General features: G+C 52.8%; 1 protein-coding gene across 2 annotated transcripts; it reads right to left on the minus strand.

Annotated features, from left to right (window-relative positions):
- Positions 1-953: 953 nt before the first annotated feature.
- On the minus strand, positions 954-11,715 carry LOC119112904 (uncharacterized). Of its 2 annotated transcripts, none has more exons than XM_037237211.1 (2): positions 11,667-11,715; positions 954-3,014 (listed from the first exon to the last, which is right to left on the minus strand). In XM_037237211.1, the coding sequence occupies exon 2, from the start codon at positions 3,009-3,011 to the stop codon at positions 2,313-2,315; it is 699 nt and encodes a 232-aa protein (XP_037093106.1). In that variant the 5' UTR covers positions 3,012-3,014; positions 11,667-11,715; the 3' UTR covers positions 954-2,312. The 2 variants fall into 2 exon arrangements, with proteins under 2 accessions (XP_037093106.1, XP_037093104.1); XM_037237209.1 differs by having other exon boundaries at positions 11,584-11,714.
- Positions 11,716-21,729: the final 10,014 nt, after the last annotated feature.

A 21,729-nucleotide genomic window follows, 5' to 3' on the forward strand; every position in this document is an offset into this window, starting at 1 on the left:
CCTGCTGACAGATCCCCACATGTTGACCGGGCGAATTTTCTCCATCGCCCAGGGTGCCTTCCACATTAATATCGAATTATTCTTCTCAGTGTTGTTTCCTGTTCAGTTGGAGCGTCCCCCCCCCCCCCCATCCCCCCGAATCTGAGTTCCTGTCTCTCCAACTTCGGGCAGAAAGCTGGTCAAATCCAAGAAAAAATTCGTTTGCTAGCGTTATTTAGGGACTGGGTTCCGCCATTTTCCAACGTTCAGCCCCCGAACACGTGTTTTTAGAAATCATACGACCCTGGTTCTTCCCTTCTGCTTGCAGGGTCTTATGAGACCGGACGCCCAATGTCTCATTCCACCACCGCACTCACGACCGCACTGTGGCCGTCCACATTGGTCTCAAAGTTCTTCCATTTGCTCGGGGCGCCCTGCGCTGCCTCGCGCCTGGGGATACACGATAGCTTTGAGACCCTTTGCGATGGTTTTTGTTTTTTTTTTCATTTGCCTGAAAAGCTCTGCGCTATTACAGAAATCCTATCAACTAACCCGCGAAGGCTATCTAATGGTTTGAAGTCCTCCACATCGGTACAGCGTTTTTCTCATCCACGAAAGTTTCCACTGTTTTCGGGTGTCTTATCTGTACTGATGAATAAATGACGCATAATGACACTCACTTGAGGGAGTCCCAGGTCGGGAAAAGCTATGTTGTCATTCGGACTCTACGACGCACCCAGCTGCTGAGGCTATATGGCGTCGCTTGCCCTCACCCCGGCAGGAAGAGCGGGCACCGCGGGGAATCGAACCCCCTGCCTCTGGTTTCCCAGACGCGCAGCGGTTGGTATAGAAGCGTTAATCACTACACTAGCGACACTCCGGGCAAAGCTACCAATCACATCTTTGAGTAACGTGTTTCCTCGCACGCAGAACTTTATATCGCCCTTGTTCATAAGCAAATCGTCGCACACAAATTTCAATCCGCAAACCTTAGTGTTGGAGACCTTCGTACGCAAAACTCGGGACGTAAACCTTCACATTCACGTTGCTGTTCACGAAAAAAGTTGCGCCCGTGAAGCGTCGCATAATTGTAGGCGTCACAATTATTTTCATGTACAGATTTTTCGTATTGCATTTACGCGTACCACATTGCCTCGTACTGTTATGAATCTAGCTTGTCAGGTTCCTAGTAATTCGTTCGTTCTTGCCCAGCGACAGACTAACTTATCAACGTGGCCTAATCAGCCACGCACACTTGGCAGTCAAATATCAACAGTTCAAATGTGGCATGCATTTGCCATCAACATCGAACCTTACAGCTATGATTCCATTCCTCACAGGTTCCACCCATCAATTCAAACTCATTCTTAGCGTCTTGAATAGCACGCCAACTTTTGATGAAACGGTGTGTAACAATGCCCTCTTCGCACCTGGACCACTATCTTCAACCGGCGGCGATCCGACGACACCAAGCCCAGACCAGCAGCATCCGGTTGCCCTGGTACGCGTTTGGTGTTGTACGGAACATAGTCAAATCTCAGAGACATTGGATGGTCCCACACCTTGCTGATAATCATTGCACACGTACTGTGTATATGAGCCTCGTATGCGAGGGCCCATGTGGATACATGGGCCCTCGCAAGGTAAACATCCGTGCATCATGCACTAACAAGCCTTATTAAAAATTTTGCACCCACACAGTGGTCAGGACTCCGATGCACCGGTGTCATTTGCGAAACAACATTATGCCTGCCGCGCTACATACCATAGATAACTGCAAGCGAGCAGATATAAGACCCGGATGGCTGGATGATCCGGATGATCAGGATGAAACTGGCAACCATACCAGAATGTCGCACAGCAGGGCAAACCTACGCCCGTTTGTAAGTACAGCCTCGCAGCTAGCCAACCCTAACTGAGATACGATAGCAGTTCTCGCGTGGGTGGCTGCCTGTTGAATGTACCAATAAACACTGCTTAAAATAAGTTCTGGGTAAAACACCTGCGCTCGTTCTTAGCACAAGGAATTCAGGCCACCCTCCTTACATAACTCGATTGGGGACCGACTCTCCGCAGCCTTGCACCTAGCCAGGTGTACAGCACAGCTGAACACCCTGAAATGTAAGCGATAATGATGACCAGTTTCACAGACCGGAGCACCACACGCTAATGCTCCGCCTACCGCAGACCGGAGCTGCACATGCTCCGCCTACCGCAGACCGGAGCAGCACATGCTCCGCCTAAGGCAGACCGGAGCAGCACATGCTCTGCCTACCGCAGACCGGAGCAGCACATGCTCCGGCTACCGCAGGCCGGAGCAGCACATGTTCCGCCTACCGCAGACCCTCGAAGTCCATGAGATCGCTTAGATTATCTGCCGTCATGTTCAGGTTCATGCGCCGCAGAGCAGTCAGCAGTTTGTCCATCGGGTCCTCGCGGTGCAGACACGGCGAGCTGAGGAACCGCACCACCACCGACCGCGTGAACTCGCTGACCGAGCGGCTCGACTCCTTCAGGCCGTCCACCGTGCCGATGGGCAGCCCCAGCTCGTACGCCAGCTCCCGCGAGTGCGAACTGCCCAGGTTGCTGGCCAGGTTCTGGATGACGGGCCGGTACCGCTCCACGTCTCCGGCGGCCGGCGCGCCAGCGGGCCGGGGCGAGGCGCGAGGGCCCTGGACCGGCGCGCGGCTCGGTGGCTGATGCATGGTTGGTGGCTGCGTGGAAAGGCTCGGCTCCACTTCCAAGCTGGACGGCTCAGGGAGCTGCGGCAGGCTCGGGCTCGCCCTCCGGGTGGCGGCCTCAAGCACCCGCAACCGCTCCACCGTCCACGGGATACGGCACTCCAGCATGTTCAGCTGCTGCTCTGGCATTGCCTGACGCATAGCCTCCCACAGGCGAGGCTCGTTCGCCACCATCTCCCACGGCAGACCCCCGTCAGGCCAGTGCTGCTCCAGCCCGGCTCGCCTCGCTACATAGACAGGGTTCGCTGGGCGACGTGCGCGTCGTGCGGCGTAGCTTCCCATTTTCAGCATCACCTGTTAGAAGAAAACTCGATTTACTATGCGGTTAAATACAACGCTTATTTCTTTCAAAAGACACTACCATGGCGCTTTGCAGCTATCCGAATATGTTCCCATTCAGTTACGAGCAATACTGAGTCATGGAAGAACAAGACTTTACTCAAACTCCCAAGCTATGAAACAATTTAGCCCATTTGAACATTGCGAACTCGTGGTTCTACGTCCAGGGTATGTGACGAGATGTTTGCCCAGCAGACACGTCTGGATTGTTTGTTTTGTGTGAAATTTATTGCACTCCACTTCGGCTCCGAGCACACCTAAATTCGAGGCCACTGACTTTGAACTCAGCTTCTTATTTCAAAACTGCGAAGCCACCGGCTTTGACTTCTGCTTCGCAATGACAAACTTTGGCCTTGACTTTGGCTTCACACCGCCGTATCGCCTTCGGGTTCCGCTTTGATGCCAGTAGTCCGGCTTCGTCTCCAATGGCTACATCCAGCACCCAGTCTGGGGAAGCTAGATCCAAACTTTACACAACTGTCCATACCTGGACTATATAAGTTGTTTTCACCAGTCCGGGACGGTGAGCTATGACCCTGTGTCTCCCTCCCCAAACCCTTGGATCCTATGACCCTGTGTCTCCCTCCCCAAACCCTTGGATCCTATGACCCTGTGTCTCCCTCCCCAAACCCTTGGATCCCATGACCCTGTGTCTCCCTCCCCAAACCCTTGGATCCTATGACCCTCTGTCTCCCTCCCCAAACCCCTGGATCCTATGACCCTGTGTCTCCCTCCCCAAACCCTTGGATCCTATGACCCTGTTGCCTCCACACCCCAAGCCCTTGGATCCTATGACCCTGTGTCTCCCTCCCCAAACCCTTGGATCCTATGACCCTGTGTCTCCCTCCCCAAACCCTTGGATCCTATGACCCTGTTGCCTCCACACCCCAAGCCCTTGGATCCGCGAATGTAAACATGGGGGTGACAACCAGCATGCACCGTATGGGTTCCGTATCCTCTATATGCCGAAGGGGTCGTCCATAACTTATTTTATGCATGGCTGGATGGAGGGGAACATTTCGGTAAGTAGCCGAACCGTAATATAGGAAAAGGGGAACCTTTGGACAACATAACACTACACTTAGGTCTGGTTGCAAATAATCATATTTTAAAAAAATTGCTAGGTCCTTAAGGACGGATATACCTGCGTCCTCACGTGACAAGGAGCACGTTCGTTTTTCGTTCCATATCTATAGTTCTGCAAGGGATCAAACGGACACTCTTTTTAGGACTACGCTTAACGCAGCGTAGCCAGGATGGGTGGGGTCGGTTGGCGCAACCGATGGGGAGAGGGCAGAGGGCAGAACAATGGCTAAAAACATGCACCGTAATTTAACGACGGCCCACATGGGCTTGGTGGGCCTTGTTTCAGCCTGTATACGCATATTTCAAGAGCGTCATCAATGAAAGATCTCATTTTTCAATTTGGCTTTGCGATGCTTTTACATCTAAGCTCAAACATTAGGCCATCAGTGATGCTTGCAACCAAACTTTATTCTGCTTGTTGCCTTTCAGCATTTTTTTTCCACGATGTGATTATCATGGGTGGGCAACACTGTTAACACACGCTGGGGTGGCCGGTTGGGTACACTTCGCTCGGGTGAGGGCTCAATTTGACATCCCCCTGAGATCTCAGGAACTAAGAGAGCTAGAAACACCCAACTCACAGGGTGTGTTGACCTTCACGTGAACTCACTTAGATCAGGGTTTAAGTCATGCTCTTCAATGGTCAAATGAGGTCAAACAAGGTCATATTCCAGATTGGTCTCCAAAGGGCCCCCAGAACCTAGATAACTGTTCTTAGCAAAAGTTCACATGCTCATTTAAGGTCAGTGACATTGTTTGCCCCTTTGAAGGTGTCCAAAATCGTATAAGACTGCTTTGAGCCTTGCATCTGAATACGCGACAAAGATTACGCTAGGCAGTATGCTCCTAAAAGCAGAGTGCTGACCTGGGTCATTTTACGTCAGTGACCTCCGCTGACCTTGAATAAGCCTATTAAAGGTATATCATGCGGTCCTTGTCATCAATAAATTATAAATGGGCGCCAGAAACTACCCCATAAAGCGAGCACCACAGTAATACAACATGTCGGTTTTGACCTTGGTCTAACCTTCATACCTGACCCTAGGTCAATGAAATTTGTTCATTCAATTTTTGTCTTGCCTAAGAAAGTATCTCAAAGATCTATGACTTCTAACACGACGTTGTTGGGTCAGATTGAACGATTCCCTAGAAATTGCCTTCGCTGAAACCATGACCTGACTGACCTGCGATAGGTCCATGATCTCACAAAGTAATCTTAACTTTTTACACCAAATGGTCCGCTCCGCTCCGCATCGCAACATCTTTCATTCCACTCCGCGTATGAGAAACAGGGAACGATACCATGAGGCAATTATTTGAAGCGACTCACAGTTATTGGATGAAAGGCATTCATTTAACGGCACATCTGATATTGGGGGAACAAATCAGAACCTCTCACTTCTTAAAATGACAAGCACGTGCCTCTCCCACGAAAGAGTAGTCTACGATCACATCGATAAATTTGATTTGCCGTGAATTTGTGATATCTTTTCCATCTGTTGACGTTAAAACCACTATTTCTTTAAACTAGCCCATGGCAACAGAGTCAGTGTTGTCTTTAAGTTCGTAACTTGGCATTCCGCTATAGTAGTCAAACACATTGGCAGTGGTTCCACTCATGTGGAGTGTTCAGGCACGCGCGAGCCGTCGGGAAAAACTCTACGACTGCATTCGTGTAGGCCAAATACGATCGCTGCGCGAAAGACTACTCAGGATCTATTAGCCGCCTGCATGATTCCGTGCAAAATACCAAGCTCTATTGCTTAGCTCGGAAGAAGTCATAATTCCGCCAATCTCCAAGGAGAAAAATACCCAAATAAGCCGGAAAATACTGCTGCTTCAGCACAAGACAGTACAAAATATCCTGCGTGTTTTTAAGCAGGCGGTTGTCCGCCGTTCAAATTGGTTAACATTCACGCCACAACTAGCCAAACCCAACTGCTTCCAAAAATAACGTAAAAAAGGGCATGACAACAAGTAGCCCCTTCGCTTTTGGCGTCATTCTTCCTTTTCTCTCCATGCACTTAAACCAAAACTGGAGGGGTACCTGGGTCACGGGCTGGATCGTAACAGAGTAACGAATCATAAAGGCAACAGAATTCACCACGTCCTTACATCTGAAAAGTCACGAGTCTCTTTATTTGTAGCAAAAGGCTAAAGAGGAACTTAACAGCTTTCTGAACATCAGCCAACTTCAACTGGCAAAAGCATGTGAGCTACAAAATGACATAAATTCGTTTCACCACACGATGTCAAACACCTAAAGTACCTTCCAGAAAGACTCACATGGGCTGACAGTGGTTCGGGGTATTTCACAGGGGTCAGACTTCTCTAAGCAGGGGGATCCTGAGAGGAAGGGGCCCATGGGGCCACGCCCCTTAGGCCCCTTCGGGGCCATACGCTCCGAAGGAGCCCCAAGGTCTACCGAACAGACGCGGTTTTTAAACAAAAGCAACGAAATCGGACGTCTCTGAGCCTCCCGGCGACCAACAGATCGAAAGTGAAAGGCCCGTGAGCGGTTATTCTTCACTGATTGAGAGGGTGATGACTGGAGAATTTAAGGCTCATAACACATTCCAGAGGCCCTGCGTTGTTTCTGGGGCCCTATGTGACCACCTTACCCTCGATTTCTTTGCATTTGCGCTATTTGAATTATCAAGCATGTTGGACGTGGGGGTATATTTGAAACCCCAATCAATGCTGGGTTCAGACATGCAACCTTCTAGTTTCTGAGTTACAAGCCCATAGATATGCGGACTCGCAGGGCCCAACGCTGTTGCCAGGCCCTTCCTGACAGTGTGCCGGGGCACTCTTGTCAAAGCCTCCCACGGATTCTCTCCATTCGCCCGAAAGGCTCTGTACGTTTTAGTCGGGAGCCCATGTGTTAATCTGCGGGGTTATTCTCGGTTACTCCTGGGCCCTTTCTGTTGGTCTCGGTTCAGCTACAGACACATTCACATGGGCTCCCTACATTGGTCTAGGGCACCTCCAATTTTCTTGCAATTGCTTAGGCACCTACGCTCTTGTCGGGGGCCATCTCCTAACCTGCTTGAGCACACTCGGTCGCTCGGGCCCTCCAAATTAACCTGATCGGCTACAATGAATTGTTCGGGGGCCATCTACGTAGGGTTTTGGGTACTTCCCATTTGAATGGAAAGACCCACGCTCTTGTCGGGGGCTCTATCTGTTAACCTGCTTGGGTACACTCGACCGTTTGGGAGTCCCCAAACTGTGTCATGGGTACTCATTATTTGAATGGATGGCCCTATACTCTTGTCGGGGCCCCATCTGTTAATCTGCTCGAGCACACTCGATCATTCCTGGGCCCTCCATATTGTGTCTTGGTTATTTCTGATTCGAGTGTTTCACCCTATGTTCTTGTCGAGACCCATCTATTAAGCTACTCGGGCCAATGGCGGATCCAGAGGGGGGGGGGGGAGGGGAGCACGGAACCATGTCCCCTTGTGCCTCGAGGAAACCCATAGGCTTCGAAAGGGCCCATAACCAGCCGCGCAGGCGCAATTTTCTGACACAAAACACGACAAAATTGAATGCCTTTGGGCCTCAAGACGACCAGCGTGTGTGTCTGTGTGTCATTGGGGCTTTACAACGCACTCAGATGCTGAGGCTACATAGCGTCGCCTGCCTCTCACCCGGGCAGGAAGGGCGGGCACCGTGGGGAATCGAACCCCGTACCTCTGGTTTCCCCGACGCGCAATGGTTAACGCACACACGTCAACCACTGCACTACCGGCACCCCCTAGGAACAGTCGCAACCAACGTGAAAAACCCTTGCAGACCAAGATGAATCTTCGCTGATTGAGGGGACTGTGACTGGGGGACATTTTGAGGGTCATTACGCTATCCAGACGTGCTACTTTGATGAGGATGGCTAAGAACGCTTCCGCGTTGTCCTGGGCGTCTTTGCATTTCCTCGTAGGGCACTCGGCTTCTGTTGGGGCACTATGCGCGAAGCATGCCTGGGCACTCCTGATCAATCAGCGGCCCACCACAGATTCTTCTTATACTTCCGAAAGCCTCTATGCGTTTTTGCCGGGGCCCCACACACCGGGGTATACTCAGCTGCTCAGGGGCCCTTCATATTAGTCTCGGGTGCTCTCCACTTCCTCAAGTCTTGCACTGTTGCTAGGGCCCATGCAAAGTAAGGTACCGACCCACTCGATGCGCTGGGGCACTCTGCATGAATTAAGGACACCTTTCCTTCGATCTCGTTCGCGGAGGACCCTTACCTTTTATTGAGGTCATTTTTGTTAATCTGCCCGGGCACTTTCGATCGCACAGGGGCATTAATTCATGGCCTTGGGTAATTCCCTTCGCTCAGATGGTCCTGTGCTCTGGCCGGAGCCTTATATGTCAGCCTGCCGGGACACTACCGATCATTTAGGGGCCACCACGTTGGTCTTGTGTTCTTTTCGCTTGCTTTGAGAACCCTACACTTGTCGACGGGAGCCTCTTTGTTGGCCTCCTGCGGCACCCATGATCGCTCAAGTTCCGTCCCTACTGGCCTTGGTGCCTTCGCCTTAGAGCGGCAGTCGGATGTAGGCCGGTGAATTTATACGCGTAATTGTTGAACATAATTTTACATGCCGCCAACGTCGTATGTATCATGTACGTTGGTTATTGAAGTTGTGGTACATATTATACTTATGCACCACATTTAATAATACATTTTAAGTCCCATGATATCTTGTACTCCTTCCCAACAAAGCAAAAACTACGCATTAGTCACCAGCCATTAGCTGATCTCGTCGACCAGCCGGCTAGCTGTAAATAAGCTAAGAATCCAGTTCGTGCCTCATTTCAATGCTATTTGGTAACCGACTTTGGTTTATTTTGCCATGATTATTTTGCAAGTTAACTTTTACTTATAATTTATTGAGATAATGCAATCGCCCTGGCACACAAACAAATACCTTAAGTCGAACATGCTCAACTTTTCGAAAAACCAACAAAAAGCTTCCAGCAAAAACAAGATCCCAGGTGTGACTCATATAAGCTAAAACACGATACACATCACCCTGCAAACATGGTGGACAGCATTCATCTGAAACAGTTTCAGCCAGCAGGTTAAAGGGAGTGTTCCACATCAGCATGGGGGGTTTGAACTGAAATACCCATGCTGAAGATCATTCAGTTCAGTTCACGGTGCTGTCATCCTTTAAAGGGGTGTTCCATTTGTATGGGGTTTTGAACTGAAATAGCCATCTTGAGGATCATTTGGTGCAGTTCACAGCCCTGTCCTTCCTAACCCAGTACTCATCGAGCTCCTCAATGGCACACCACTGATCGGAGGGGGGGGGGGCAGATTCGACCCCTGCTCATATTAAGAATGGCCAGCCAAATTCAAAAATTAAAGTTTTGATCAATAACACCATGGCGTGTGGCCCCAGACCGCATAGCAATTTGAGTTTAGGCGTGTATTAAGGTCACAGATTAAGGTCCAACTACAAAAATGTTCTTTTGGAATATCTGGCCACTCCCACCACGTATTTCAGTTAGCAGCGTGTGGAAGGCAGAAGCGTATGGAAGAGCTAAGCTTTAATTATGGGCATCAGACACATGAGCAAGATCTATTTCTTGTTCATAAGCTGTCAAGGACAAATCAAATGGGTGACCTCATAGTGAATAAGGTTGGCTCGATTTCCGCGTCGTTTTCGACGGTTGGGTCCTGCCAACAGCGCAGCCTGATACCCTTCAACCCCACCCATAGTCACGTGGCCATTGGTTAGGGCCTGAAACTGGTAAACCCTTTCCGCCGCCCAGCCATCGCGCTGCTGCGGCAGACCCGAGCTCCGCCGCCTGCCGGCGCCGACCCGGGCCCACCGGGGCATGGACAACATGCTCTGTCATGCATTTTGAGCCATAACTTAGTCATTATTACAGAAAATTGCTTGAGACTTTGTATAGGCATCCTTCATAATCATCTTAAGGATGCTTTTTGTTATGCATGCATAATTTTGAGACTGAGACCAAACAATGTTGAGTCTACTTTGTACAATTTTTTGGTTATTTTGCATGACAATATTTAAATGTGCAATATTAAAGCTACACAATGAAAAAGCACTTGAATGATTGACCAACTAGCTCACATTTTCTGTTAACAGATAAATGCATGCTTTTCATTCAGCTTCTGTGTCAATTTGTTTATGGATATGCACTTTTGTAAGAAAAATTAGCTAACATCATATCACTCTGATGTTATCCACACTCAATCTATCCTGCTTTCATAGTCAATACTTGGACACAATGCAGAGAATTCATCCATTAACAGATGCTGAACATTTTGTGAGAATATGAGGATGTTTTTGAATTATCAAGCATATTGGACATGGGGGCAGATTTGGAACCCCAGTCAATGCTGGGTTCAGACCTGCAACCTTTTAGTTTCTGAGTTACAAGCCCATAGACATGTTGACTACTTCAAGGTCATTCAAGCATGCATGACACAATGCAAACATCATTCAAATCCTGCCACCTATTGGCCATGCAGTGTTCAAGCCAAGAACATAGGTGTCTGTTTGTGTCTTGGGCATTCAAGATGATTTACAGGTATGACAACAGCCAACCGGCTTTCAATCAACATTATGCTAGATATGATGCAATCAAATAATGACACCTTGAGGAGCATATTTTCTAAATAGAGAAACTGAATTCTCTAGAGCAGTGTCTTCCACTTAAAAGAATACAAATAATCACAAATAAGTTTACTTTATCATACTGATGCTGGCTCCAATACTCTTCAAATAGGGAACATTTCTTTCAAGGCCTGTTAAACCAGCTGGCAAAAACTCATGTGCCAGAAAGTAGCAGGTGCACAAGTACTGCAAAATATATTGCAAGCCAATGGAGTGAAGTGGTATAGCAAAATGGCAAAACAAATTATATGTTAAGTATTGGAAGTGTTAACATGGTGCATAACACATTTATAAAACAATAGTAAGAATACAGGCTGGCTGAAAAGAATTGTAAGATGTCAAAGGGCATCATATGTATGGAACAGACTGCTATGCTACCTGCATCAGTGAGGCAATACACACACACACATGCACACACACACACACACACACACACACACACACACACACACACACACACACACACACACACACACACACACACACACACACACACACACACACACACACACACACACCACATATATACATATACATATAGGCCAGGGTGTACTTTCCTACCTAACATTAGAAAAAAATCACTGTACACAGTTTGCAATAAATGCTCAATAATGTGTTCACAAATCCTGTATCTGCCTACCTGCATGACCATGAGATAAACCAGGGCTGAACACAAGGAATGGAAAGGACAGCACCAGAAACAAACTCAGTACATATGCCCTGATATGCCCCAAGGCCTATATCATGGTCAGACCCCGCATCACAACAGGCCCTGGTCGTACCTATATATGGGCGTGCCGTTCGCCGTGCGTACAGCTCACGATTCTACCAGTGTTCAATTCTCCTGATGCTGTTTCTCCCTTACCGTCCACGTCTTAAAAAGCACGACTAGAAGGCGTTTTCCATTACAGGGGTGTGTGAGTCAGGCGTGCACCTGTCAGCTGATTATAGTGAACGTTAGCACTTCCAGCTGATTGTACGACCACGTCATAAAACTGCATTTCCGCCAAATTGTCGACGAGCTTGTACACGACCGCATATGTCTAGTTCAGGATCCAGAGGGTGGGGGGAGGAGGAGCATGGCAACGCGGCCTTTCTTGTGGCTCCAGGGGGTCCATAGGTCCCAAAGGGGCCCATATACATCACGACAGAAGCAGTTTTTAGCACAAAACGTAACGAAATTTGACAACTTTAGGCCCCCAGTCGATCAAGAACAGTCGCAAGCAAACGTGAAGGGTCTATGAGTAGACGGAAATAATTTTTCGCTGATTAAGAGGGTGGCAAGGCAAAGATTAAGGCTCATTACGCTGTTCAAAAGGTCGCTCTTGCTAGACGTCTGTATGCTCATTTGCCGGGCTCATCTGATCGGTAAGATGCCTTCTACGTTGCCACTGATCTCTTCGCACTTGCTGGGAGACCCCTTCACTTTTGTCTGGGCAGCAATGCAGGCAGGAACGAGGGCATATGAGCGCGTGCCCCTCCTGCCGGCCCGACGTGCAGTGTCATATCCCCCAATGCCGGCCAGATGGCCCTTTACGTCGACTGGGGACCCCTGAGTCAACGAGGTCCCCTATGTTGGTTAGGCGGCGTCAGTACCGAACAGTCGGCTACGTATCGGTCTGGACCTGAGGACAAATATCCTAAGCAACTACAAGGCCGGGACCCGTAGTTTACATTGGTCAGGCCCCGGAGCCAATGAGGGTCACCAGGCTGGCCAAGGGTCCACAGTGCGTAACGGGGATGCCCAGAGTTAGCATGGGCCCCGATTCGACCAGGGCAGTGCTTGAGGAACTTCGAAGAGAGGCCCAAAATATGTCCTCAAGGCTGACAATCAAAAGGCTGATTGGAAAGCTGAATGGCCCAGAGAGCTGGCTGTAGGTCACATTCAGGATCCAACTACGTATGGCCGTGACTTCAGATGTCAGTCAGATGGACCCTTGCATCGATAGAGATTCTCTGGAGCAATGCAGGCCTCTAGTTCGACCAGAGACCATCGATGCCCAGCAGTAAGCTCCAGACCGAGGCAAGGCCGGGCACGCGGTTTGTGTTGTTTGGGTACCCGAAAAAAGATTGGCCATGTGTTGGTGAGAAACCCACAGCAACGAACAGGAGGTCTTCCGTCGGCAAGTCCCATTTGGTCCCCTCTGGTCACGCACGGTTCGGTCAGGTCCCTCCTGGGTCCATCCGGTCCCGTTGGGTCTGGTTCTGTACGATTCCCTCTTATTTGGTCTGTTTTCGCCCGGTTCTGCCTCCATTCATGATGTCACATCTGGTTCTCTCTGATCTGGTCCGGTTCTGTCGAAGTCTGTGCGATGCCACTCTGTCCAACCCGATTCATTTCCGTCACTTACGATGCTCTTCGATCCTGTCTGATTCCACCTGGTCGTATCGTCCCGTTTCTTCCCGTCGGCTTCCATCCGGCCTTGTCTATATACTCGCCTAGTTCTGTTCAGTCATGACCCTAGCCATCCGGCCTCATTTCATATCCATCTCAGAGGTCATGCAAAGTGAGCCATGAACCCATTCCCACAGCACGACTCTCAGTCTGCATTTGCGACCGACTGGCAGTGACCGATATGTGACGAGAAGCGTCCAGGTCCCATCACTAAATTGCCGGGTCTAGACGCGCAAACTCTCACCAGGTTGGCAGTGATTTGGTGGCTTTGTGACGTTACCGTACAATCAGCTGGAAGTGTTGGCGAACTTCATTACCATCGGCTGACAGCTGCGCCGCCGGCTCTTGCGCCCGGCTGTGGGACCTGTGTGAGTCTGAGTCCGGGCCTGAGCGTTATGGTCTCGGAGGCCCGGCTGTGGGATCTGTGTGAGTCTGAGTATGGGCTAGTATGCCAGGCTGTGGGATCTGTGTGGGCCTGAGTCCGGGCCAGCATGCCCGGCTGTGGGATCTGTGTGCGTCTGAGTCCGGGCCAGTATGCCCGGCTGTGGGATCTGTGTGGGCCTGAGTCCGGGCCAGCATGCCCGGCTGTGGGATCTGTGTGGGCCTGAGTCCGGGCCTGAGCGTAATGGTCTCGGCGGGAGCCAGCACTGCGCAAGGGGCGCTTCGAACAGAGCGATGAAGGACCCTCTGGTGGGGGTTGGAATACCCGAATGCTTAACGACCCTTGATGGACACAGAACGTCCAGTAGGGTGCTCAGATATGTCGTTCAAGGCATGAAGAGCGAGAGAGCCGGCCAGAATGTGGACGTTGGACCTTCAACCCCCAGAGCTTGGAGGGAAAGCGCGTGCATGTCACGGCGCGAGGACGGGATAGTTTACCCAGTGACAGTGGTCAGTGGCCATCGGCTTGATAGGCGGACCGGGTGGACTTCTTGACATTAGCGCCAATGGGAGACGCTAGAGAGGGGCGGTTGAGACTGACCTCGGCGCCGGTGTCGAGCGTAAGCCTCAGTGGATGATGGTTTTAATATGCGTGCCGTTACGCAGATGGGTGAGGCTGCACTCGCCGCGCGGGATCCTGTTGTGGGGTCGGATCACAATGGGTGGATGCAGGATCATTGATGAGGCACAGATCACGACGGTTTTGGAGTGCATACGTGGCCATCAACGAGGTCACAACCAGCGATCAGATGGACACCGGCCATGAACCGCCAGGCCCGGCCCCGGGAGGCAGCAGCAGCGGCTCAGAAGGAGGATATCACTGCCAGGGCGACCGGTCGCCTGCAGACCGCATAGAGCGGGGCGAGTTCTGCGGATGACAAGCACCTCCAGCGGACTCGGCCGGCTGGAGCGGGAGGATGGCGGCAGGTCCCGGCAGTCGCAGCTGGCTGCCCGGCTTAAGTCAGAGGCGACAGATGACAGCACCTTCGTGTCTTCCGCCGACGGGAGCTCGGCCAGCAGAGCCCAGCGTCTGACTGATCACGGGCTTCAGCGCGCGGCTTCAGCGTGGCCAGGGCGCGGCTTCAGCGCGGCTTCAGTGTGACCAGGGCGCGGCATCAGCGCAGCTTCAGCGTGGCCAGGGCGCGGCTTCAGCGCGGCTTCAGCGTGACCAGGGCGCGGCTTCAGCGCGGCTTCAGTATGACCAGGGCGCGGCTTCAGCGTGAGTTCCGCGTGGCCGGGGCGCGGCTTCAGCGCGACTTAAGTGCGGCCAGGGCGCGGCCTCAGCGTGGCTTCAGCGCGCGATTTCAACGTGGCCAGGGCGCGGCAATGGCGAGCGGCTTCAGTGCGGCTTCAGCGTGGCCAGGACGCGGCTTCAGCGCGGCTTCAGTATGGCCAGAGCGCGGCTTCAATGTGGCTTCAGCGTGGCCAGGGCGCGGCAACGGAGCTGCAAACATGATTGCTGCTTAACGTGCGATAGGAGGTCCGCATGAGTGGGTCACAGCCAGAGCAGTCGGACAAGGCTTTCCAGCGTTGGGGACAAGCTCTCATCCGTGAAAGGAGGTGGAATGATCCGTGATTTCAACCTCGACCTTCAGCATGTTGTCTTGAACGTCATCAGGCGCTGGGAGAGGTCCTCGGGGCGTTCACCATATTCGAGGCGAATCCCTGCAAAATCTGGTTGTTGAGTGCTGCACGAGTGGAACCCGTAGTGAAGACCATTACTTTGCCAAATTTGAGCTAGTGACGTTAAGTTTTGGAGATGGTATTGCGTGAAATGACGGGGCAAAAGCTGGCGATCTGGTCCAGCATACGGCCGAAGTGGGCAGCGCGCCGCTCCGCCGTTCGGCGCATGGCGGCCGGCACGTCCTCGCTGTCATCAACAAGATCCGTGTCGGACAGCTGCAGTTTTTCAGTTATTGTACACCTTTGAGAAATTGTGTACAATATGAGACCGACGACAGGTTGTACCCGAGACTTTGACGCCAATGTTCAAGGAAAGTTATGGCTTCAATTTTCGTGAGCGCCCACCGCTTTGGTGTAGGCGCCGCCGCCATCTCGTGATACAGTGTCGCAAATGGTGTAAATCAAACAAGGTTCACCGATCTAAGTACTTGGAGCAGCCGGGATCCAAGGATTACTTGGAGGCATGTGAACGATGCGCTGCCACCAAGCCAGTAGGAGGTGGAGACTCGGCGCGATGAAGGCGCTCCTGTATGAGCGGCGCGCAGCCGAAACGCAACCAAGAGAGAGCCACAAGAGGACAATAAAACACTATTTCGAACATATATACTGGAGAGCAGCCCGCGAGCGACATCCATCTGCGACCGGCACGACCATAAAACACTAACGCACACATCTGCCGCGAGATGGCAGGTGGTCCAACGTCAGCTTCGGGCCGCACTGGTGCTGCAGCAACCTTTTGGAGAGGATCCGTACTTGTTTTTCGGAAGGTAAGTCCCGAGCGAACCTCTCTCAAATAATGCATGCCCCACTCCATGGTGGGCTGTGTCGCATGGTGGGCAGAAAAGTGTTGTTTTTCGCATAGAGTGGGTTGCATTGCAAGCAAGTTAAATACGATACGACATTGAACAGTGACAATCGTCTGACGTTTTTAATTTGTCATGATCGCGAGATGACAGATTGATGCCGTTGGTAACAATCAGTGTTGTTTTGTTTTGTTCTGACAGTAACTGTCACCCCTGTTTTGGTTGCTCAGGTGGGATGTATGGGCCTGCACGGGTATCATAAATGTCAACTTCTGGCCAAATATCCGAATCTCCAATGGTACGACTTGCTTGATGGTAAAATGGTGCATTCAAAATGTGTTCAATAAACAGAAAACAAGCCAATAACATGGCTAACACCGGCATAATGGGCAACGTGAAGGACGAGCATCACATTTTCAAGCTTGCAATCATTCACTCTGGCTTCTGACAGATCAGCCTGACGATTCTGACTTAACGCCCACAAGCACGTGCAGTCGGAGTCGTCGGAGTTACAGTTCGGACAGATGTGCGCAGTCATCCGTGTTCACACACTCTTCTTGAGCCAGCCGTCCACAAACTTCACAACGGTTCTTTTTTTCTGTGCGGATGTCGGTGTCCGTGTGCGCAGGTTAACACAGAATTAGTAAATAATCTGGAGACATGGGTTACATTTGCATCATGTACACACCCATGGAGCGTAAAAGCAGGCTCCATCTGTCCTAAGCGTCTGCAAGGGACACCTTGCGAGTCACCAACACTGACTGCTTCAGTTCACTGCCATTGCCACCAGACAACAGGACCGCCGCAGCAAGCGCCGCCCCAGTCTGCAAGTAAGCCATCCGCAGCGCCGGGCACCTCAGGGGCGTCCGTGCGCCCGGCACCTCAGGGACGTCCGTGCGCCGGGCACGTCAGGGACGTCCGTGCGCCGGGCACCTCAGGGACGTCCGTGTGCCGGGCACCTCAGGGACATCCGTGCGCCGGGCACCTCAGGGACATCCGTGCGCCGGGCACCTCAGAGACGTCCGTGCGCCGGGCACCTCAGGGACGTCCGTGCGCTGGCCGCTGAACACCGCGCTCGTCTGCGTCGAACTCAGGACAAGCCAATTCGCGCCGAGTTTTCAAGTTATTTTCATGCGAAAATATCACCGGAATATGTTTGCTTGAAGGAACCTTGGCAACAGCACGATGCTTTGAAAAATTGCCCGTCTACGGGCTGAGCCTGCTAGCGAACGAGTGGCGAGCTCTGAGCGCCCGGATTTATGGTGGACATGCTTTGAATTGTGTACCGCGATGCCGTAGCTGCGCCGGACGTATTCGGCATAGCGTGCACTTTTGCAGTCTGGGCGCAGCCCGGTCACATGAGGAGACGTCCGCAGCCCGGCACAGCGAGACCGCCGCCTCCAGCCTGATCACGGGATGAGACCGCCGCGTCCAGCCCGGCTACGGGACGGGGCCGCTGCGTCCAGCCCGGCCGCGGGGCGGAGCCACCGCGTCCAGCCCGGCCGCGGGACGGGGCCGCCGCGTCCAGCCCGGCCACGGGACGGGGCCGCCGCGTCCAGCCCGGCCGCGGGACGGGGCCGCTGCGTCCAGCCCGGCCACGGGACGGGGCCGCCGCGTCCAGCCCGGCCGCGGGACGGGGCCGCTGCGTCCAGCTCGGTCACACGGCAAGAGCACCGGAGCTTGGTATGACGAGACCGTGGTATGACGAGACCACTGCCTCCAGCGCAGGCCGGCCAGGTGGCGAGGACGCCGCAGCGTGGTCGCATGAATCCGTTGCCTCCAGTACAGCTCAAATGTCAGATCAGATGACATGACGACGTAACCCCGCAGTCGGTGCAGCACGGTGACACGACGAGACCACCTCCAGCGCAATTTGGTCAGCTTAAGGGGCCATCACAGTCGGTGCATTTCGGTCACACTGCAAGGAATCGAGCACTGCATGTGGCCCGTGAAATATGTGTAAGAAGCAGCTAGCGGATCTAAAAAAATGCTATGTATTTGAGCCACGCAGCACGCCACTCCCGCTGGCCTCCAACAGCGTACACAGCTCGGTACCCTGCTCTCCAAGCTACTCACCCCCTTGCCGTTTTTCACTACCCGACACTGCTCTCGCCAAAAAACATTTCTCCTGCCGCTGTTCCTCGCCCCTTGCGCCCACTCCGCCGCTTCCGACGCGCACCAGATGAAGGTTTCCCTTCACACTCCCCCCCCCCCCCCTGATTCCCGATCACAAACTCAATCAGGAGCTCACACTCCCCCCCCTCCCCCCCAGATCCTGCGCGAACGCGGCAGAGTGGATCAACGCTTGTCGCACAAGTCGCAGACGCGTGGTCTGACCAGCCGGCGACTCCTTCTGGGCTCTCCGGCGGGCGTGCCCTCTCTTTCCTCTCCCCTGTAGATCCCCTCTTCTTCCTTGGGGGGACCGCCCGCTGCCTCCTCCTGCGTGTCGTCGCGGACTGCTCCGTTCGCCGCAGCCGGTGGCGCTTCGACTTGGCCGTCACTTCCCCGCCGTACCAGCCAGCAGACGCAGTCGTCGGCGTCTTCATCGCCTACCTGAGTACTCGGTCCGGTCTCCTCAGCTGGCGTTACAGGCGTCGGGGCACCGCCTGCTCGCAAGTCACGCACGTGACGTGGCACCCCCTCTACTTCTACAGTTTGAGGCGATACCACGCGGGTCACGGTTCCAGCCGCGCTAGGGACGTCGCATCTGCGACTTGGGTCGCGAATCCACACCTGATCGCCGGCACTGAATCGACATGTCACAGCCCCGGGATCGTGCTCGTTCTTGTCAATGCCGCGGACTCTCACCTCATGCGCGTAGAGAACGTTCGCCGGCGCCGTACCGGCGCTCACGTCGTCCTTAGGCGTGACGTTATACCAGTGCACGGCGTCCAGCACGGGGCAGCTGGTGCGGGCCACCATCCGCTTCACCGTACGGTGACAGCGCTCCACTACGCCGTTCCCGGATGGCTGATGCACAGTTCGGAACCGCATCACGATACCCCACCGCTCTGCAAAGCTTCCAAAAGCGTGGCTGCGGAAAACTATCGCGTTATCGGTCAACAGTTCCGTCGGTGCTCCTCTCTCATGGAACACTTGCTCTAGCTGTTTGATGACGCTGGCGCTGTCCTGCCTCCTCAAACGTCGCCACACAGCGAACCTCGACGGTCCGCAATCGACGATTGTAAGATAGTGCACGGCGCCGACGTGAGTTATATCCATACTTAGTCGCCGCCAGGTGTTACTCACTGCCAGCCCGCCCCGCTCCCACCGTATGGGGGCGGGATTGACGGACTGGCACTGCTGACAGACCCGCACTAGATCGTGTACCGCTCGCCTCGTCGCACTCAGTCCGGCTCGGCGACAAAAGTAGAGAGTGCGCCACACACCCAGGTGCCCAGCGGCCTCATGAACTACGGTGCCTCGAACCGAGCCGCTGCTGCTATCATCAACGCCTTTCTACAAGACAGCAGAGACGGACCGGCTACTTGAAATCCAATATTGTAGACCCTAAGAAGATCTGCTGCGCAGGAGACAGAGCGAGAAAAGAGACGGCACGTTTAAATGCTGAATCAATCCAAGAGTAAGGTTTGACCATCCTCTACCCCCGACGGCCGCGAAGGCAGGATCTACATGAGCGGCACGCAGCCACGCGAATGCCGTCGAAAAACACGTGGCTGTCATCGCTGAGCCATGCAGCCGCTACGTGACTCATTTTACGTCCGAGTTCAGCCGTACCCTGCACCTGCTCAACGAGCTACACTCCGTGAGCCTGCAGTGCGACAATCACATCAATGTGCTCGGCTGCGATGGAACGGCCGTCAACACCAAGACGAAAGGCGACGTGTTCCGGCTGTTTGAGCTGACCACCGAGTCACCCGTACACTGCCACATCTGCCAGCTGCACGGCAACGAGCTGAACCTCTGCCATCTGCTGCTGAGCTTGGACGCCACGACCGCGGGATCAAATTTTGTTCTGAACCTTTCGGCAAGACCTGAGCCGGAGCGGCCTGGAAGAGGGATGTTGTGGCATTCAAGCCTATGCCAGGGCACGTGTCAAACCTGACGGCCAAACTGATTCAGTAGCTGAGCACCAACTAGCAGCTGCTGTACATTCTGGCCTCCGGTGTTCAAAACGGCTCTCTCCGAAACGTTGCAGCCCAGCGGCGAATCGGACCATCGAACCATGTCAGTTAAATATGAAAACGCATTATCTTCGAATTTATAGCAACGAGTGCTTAAACTTTATCACGCATCAATTGATATTTCATCTGACCATTTTAGAACATTTACTTACTATCATACCTTGGGTTGCAGTAAATCGCATCATTTGCTCGTTGGTTTATGCTTACTAGCACATTTGTTTATATGTGTTCCATCACATTTAAGGACTCTGGGTATCGGCATCATTACCTACGCTAAAGAGGCGCAATATTTTCTGTACGATCTAATGTTCAGTTCGAATTGCTCTAATACATTCGCTTTTGTTTTGAGATGGTTGACATTGGCCAATCGCCTGCTCCTAGCTTATATCTCTACCGAGACCTCCAGCAGCGCCCTCAAGGACCTCGTCCAGTGCGTGGCCGGCCACCATTTGCCGATATGTTCCGCCATCTGGTAAAACAGCAGCTGCGACCTTGGCTCACGCGACTTGTTCCGAATCATCGCGCTGCTCCGCAAGCTGCCGCAGCACACACAGGTCACGGTGCAGCCAATCCTCCAGAGCAACGGGTGCAGGGCCCGTCGGGAACAGCTGCTGCTGAACATGGTGTGGGATGAGAACCGCATGGTACACGAGCAGGCGGTTCCGATCGTCGCGCCGCTCGTGAGCAGCACACCGAAGGTCTTCTTCAGGCCAAGGTCTTCGCCATCCCAGCGATAAACATCGAGACCGTGAGGTACACCGAACTGATCCCCTGGTACGGACCAGTCACACAGCCGAGACCTCCGCGACTGCCAGCTGCGGAACAAAGCTCAGGCTCCGCTGCCATCTCGCCCTGTCTAGTCCAACCAAAATTTGTACGACGGCTTAAGGAGCGCTTGGTAGCATCGTTTCCTTGCGTAAAGGTATTTTGTATCGCTTGCCGCCCACGGCTTTGTGTTACCTGCGGCGGCGGGCGCCGCCCAACATTCGGTGACTGCAGCGCCGGGCATCGGTTTACAATGATATTTTGATCGGCTCGCGCGTCACGAATTTGGGTATTGGGGAGAGCTTTTGCAATGCCGTGTACTTTGGACTCCTGCGCCAAAAATGTATTTGTCTCACTTGGTCTTGCTACTGACGACACACCTTATTGATCATGCTTAGGCAAAGAACGATACCAAAAATGCCGTGGAATTTTACAAGACATACGTTTTACGATAGCGGCCTGCTCAACGTCAGTTTTTAAGAAATACAAAACATGTCACACACAAATCAAAAAAACTAAAATGTTGTTTTTCAGTTCCAGGACAGTCTCATTAGTGTGAAGCTTCGGCTTCAAACAGTCATGCGCAGAAACGTATTTTTGCTAAAAGGATGGGTCGGTGCATGGGCGTAGGAACAGGGGGGGGGGGAGGGCCAGGGGGCCATGCCCCCTCCCCCACTTTTCAAGGTGGGGAGCCAG

Source organism: Pollicipes pollicipes, unplaced genomic scaffold, assembly GCF_011947565.3.
Source record: "Pollicipes pollicipes isolate AB1234 unplaced genomic scaffold, Ppol_2.1 Scaffold_7261;HRSCAF=8764_pilon_pilon_pilon, whole genome shotgun sequence".
Classification (NCBI taxonomy): domain Eukaryota; kingdom Metazoa; phylum Arthropoda; class Thecostraca; order Pollicipedomorpha; family Pollicipedidae; genus Pollicipes; species Pollicipes pollicipes.

Excerpts from the sequence above, each read along its gene's own strand:
- LOC119112904 (XM_037237211.1), bottom strand. The coding sequence starts at position 3,011 with ATGCTGAAAATGGGAAGCTACGCCGCACGACGCGCACGTCGCCCAGCG.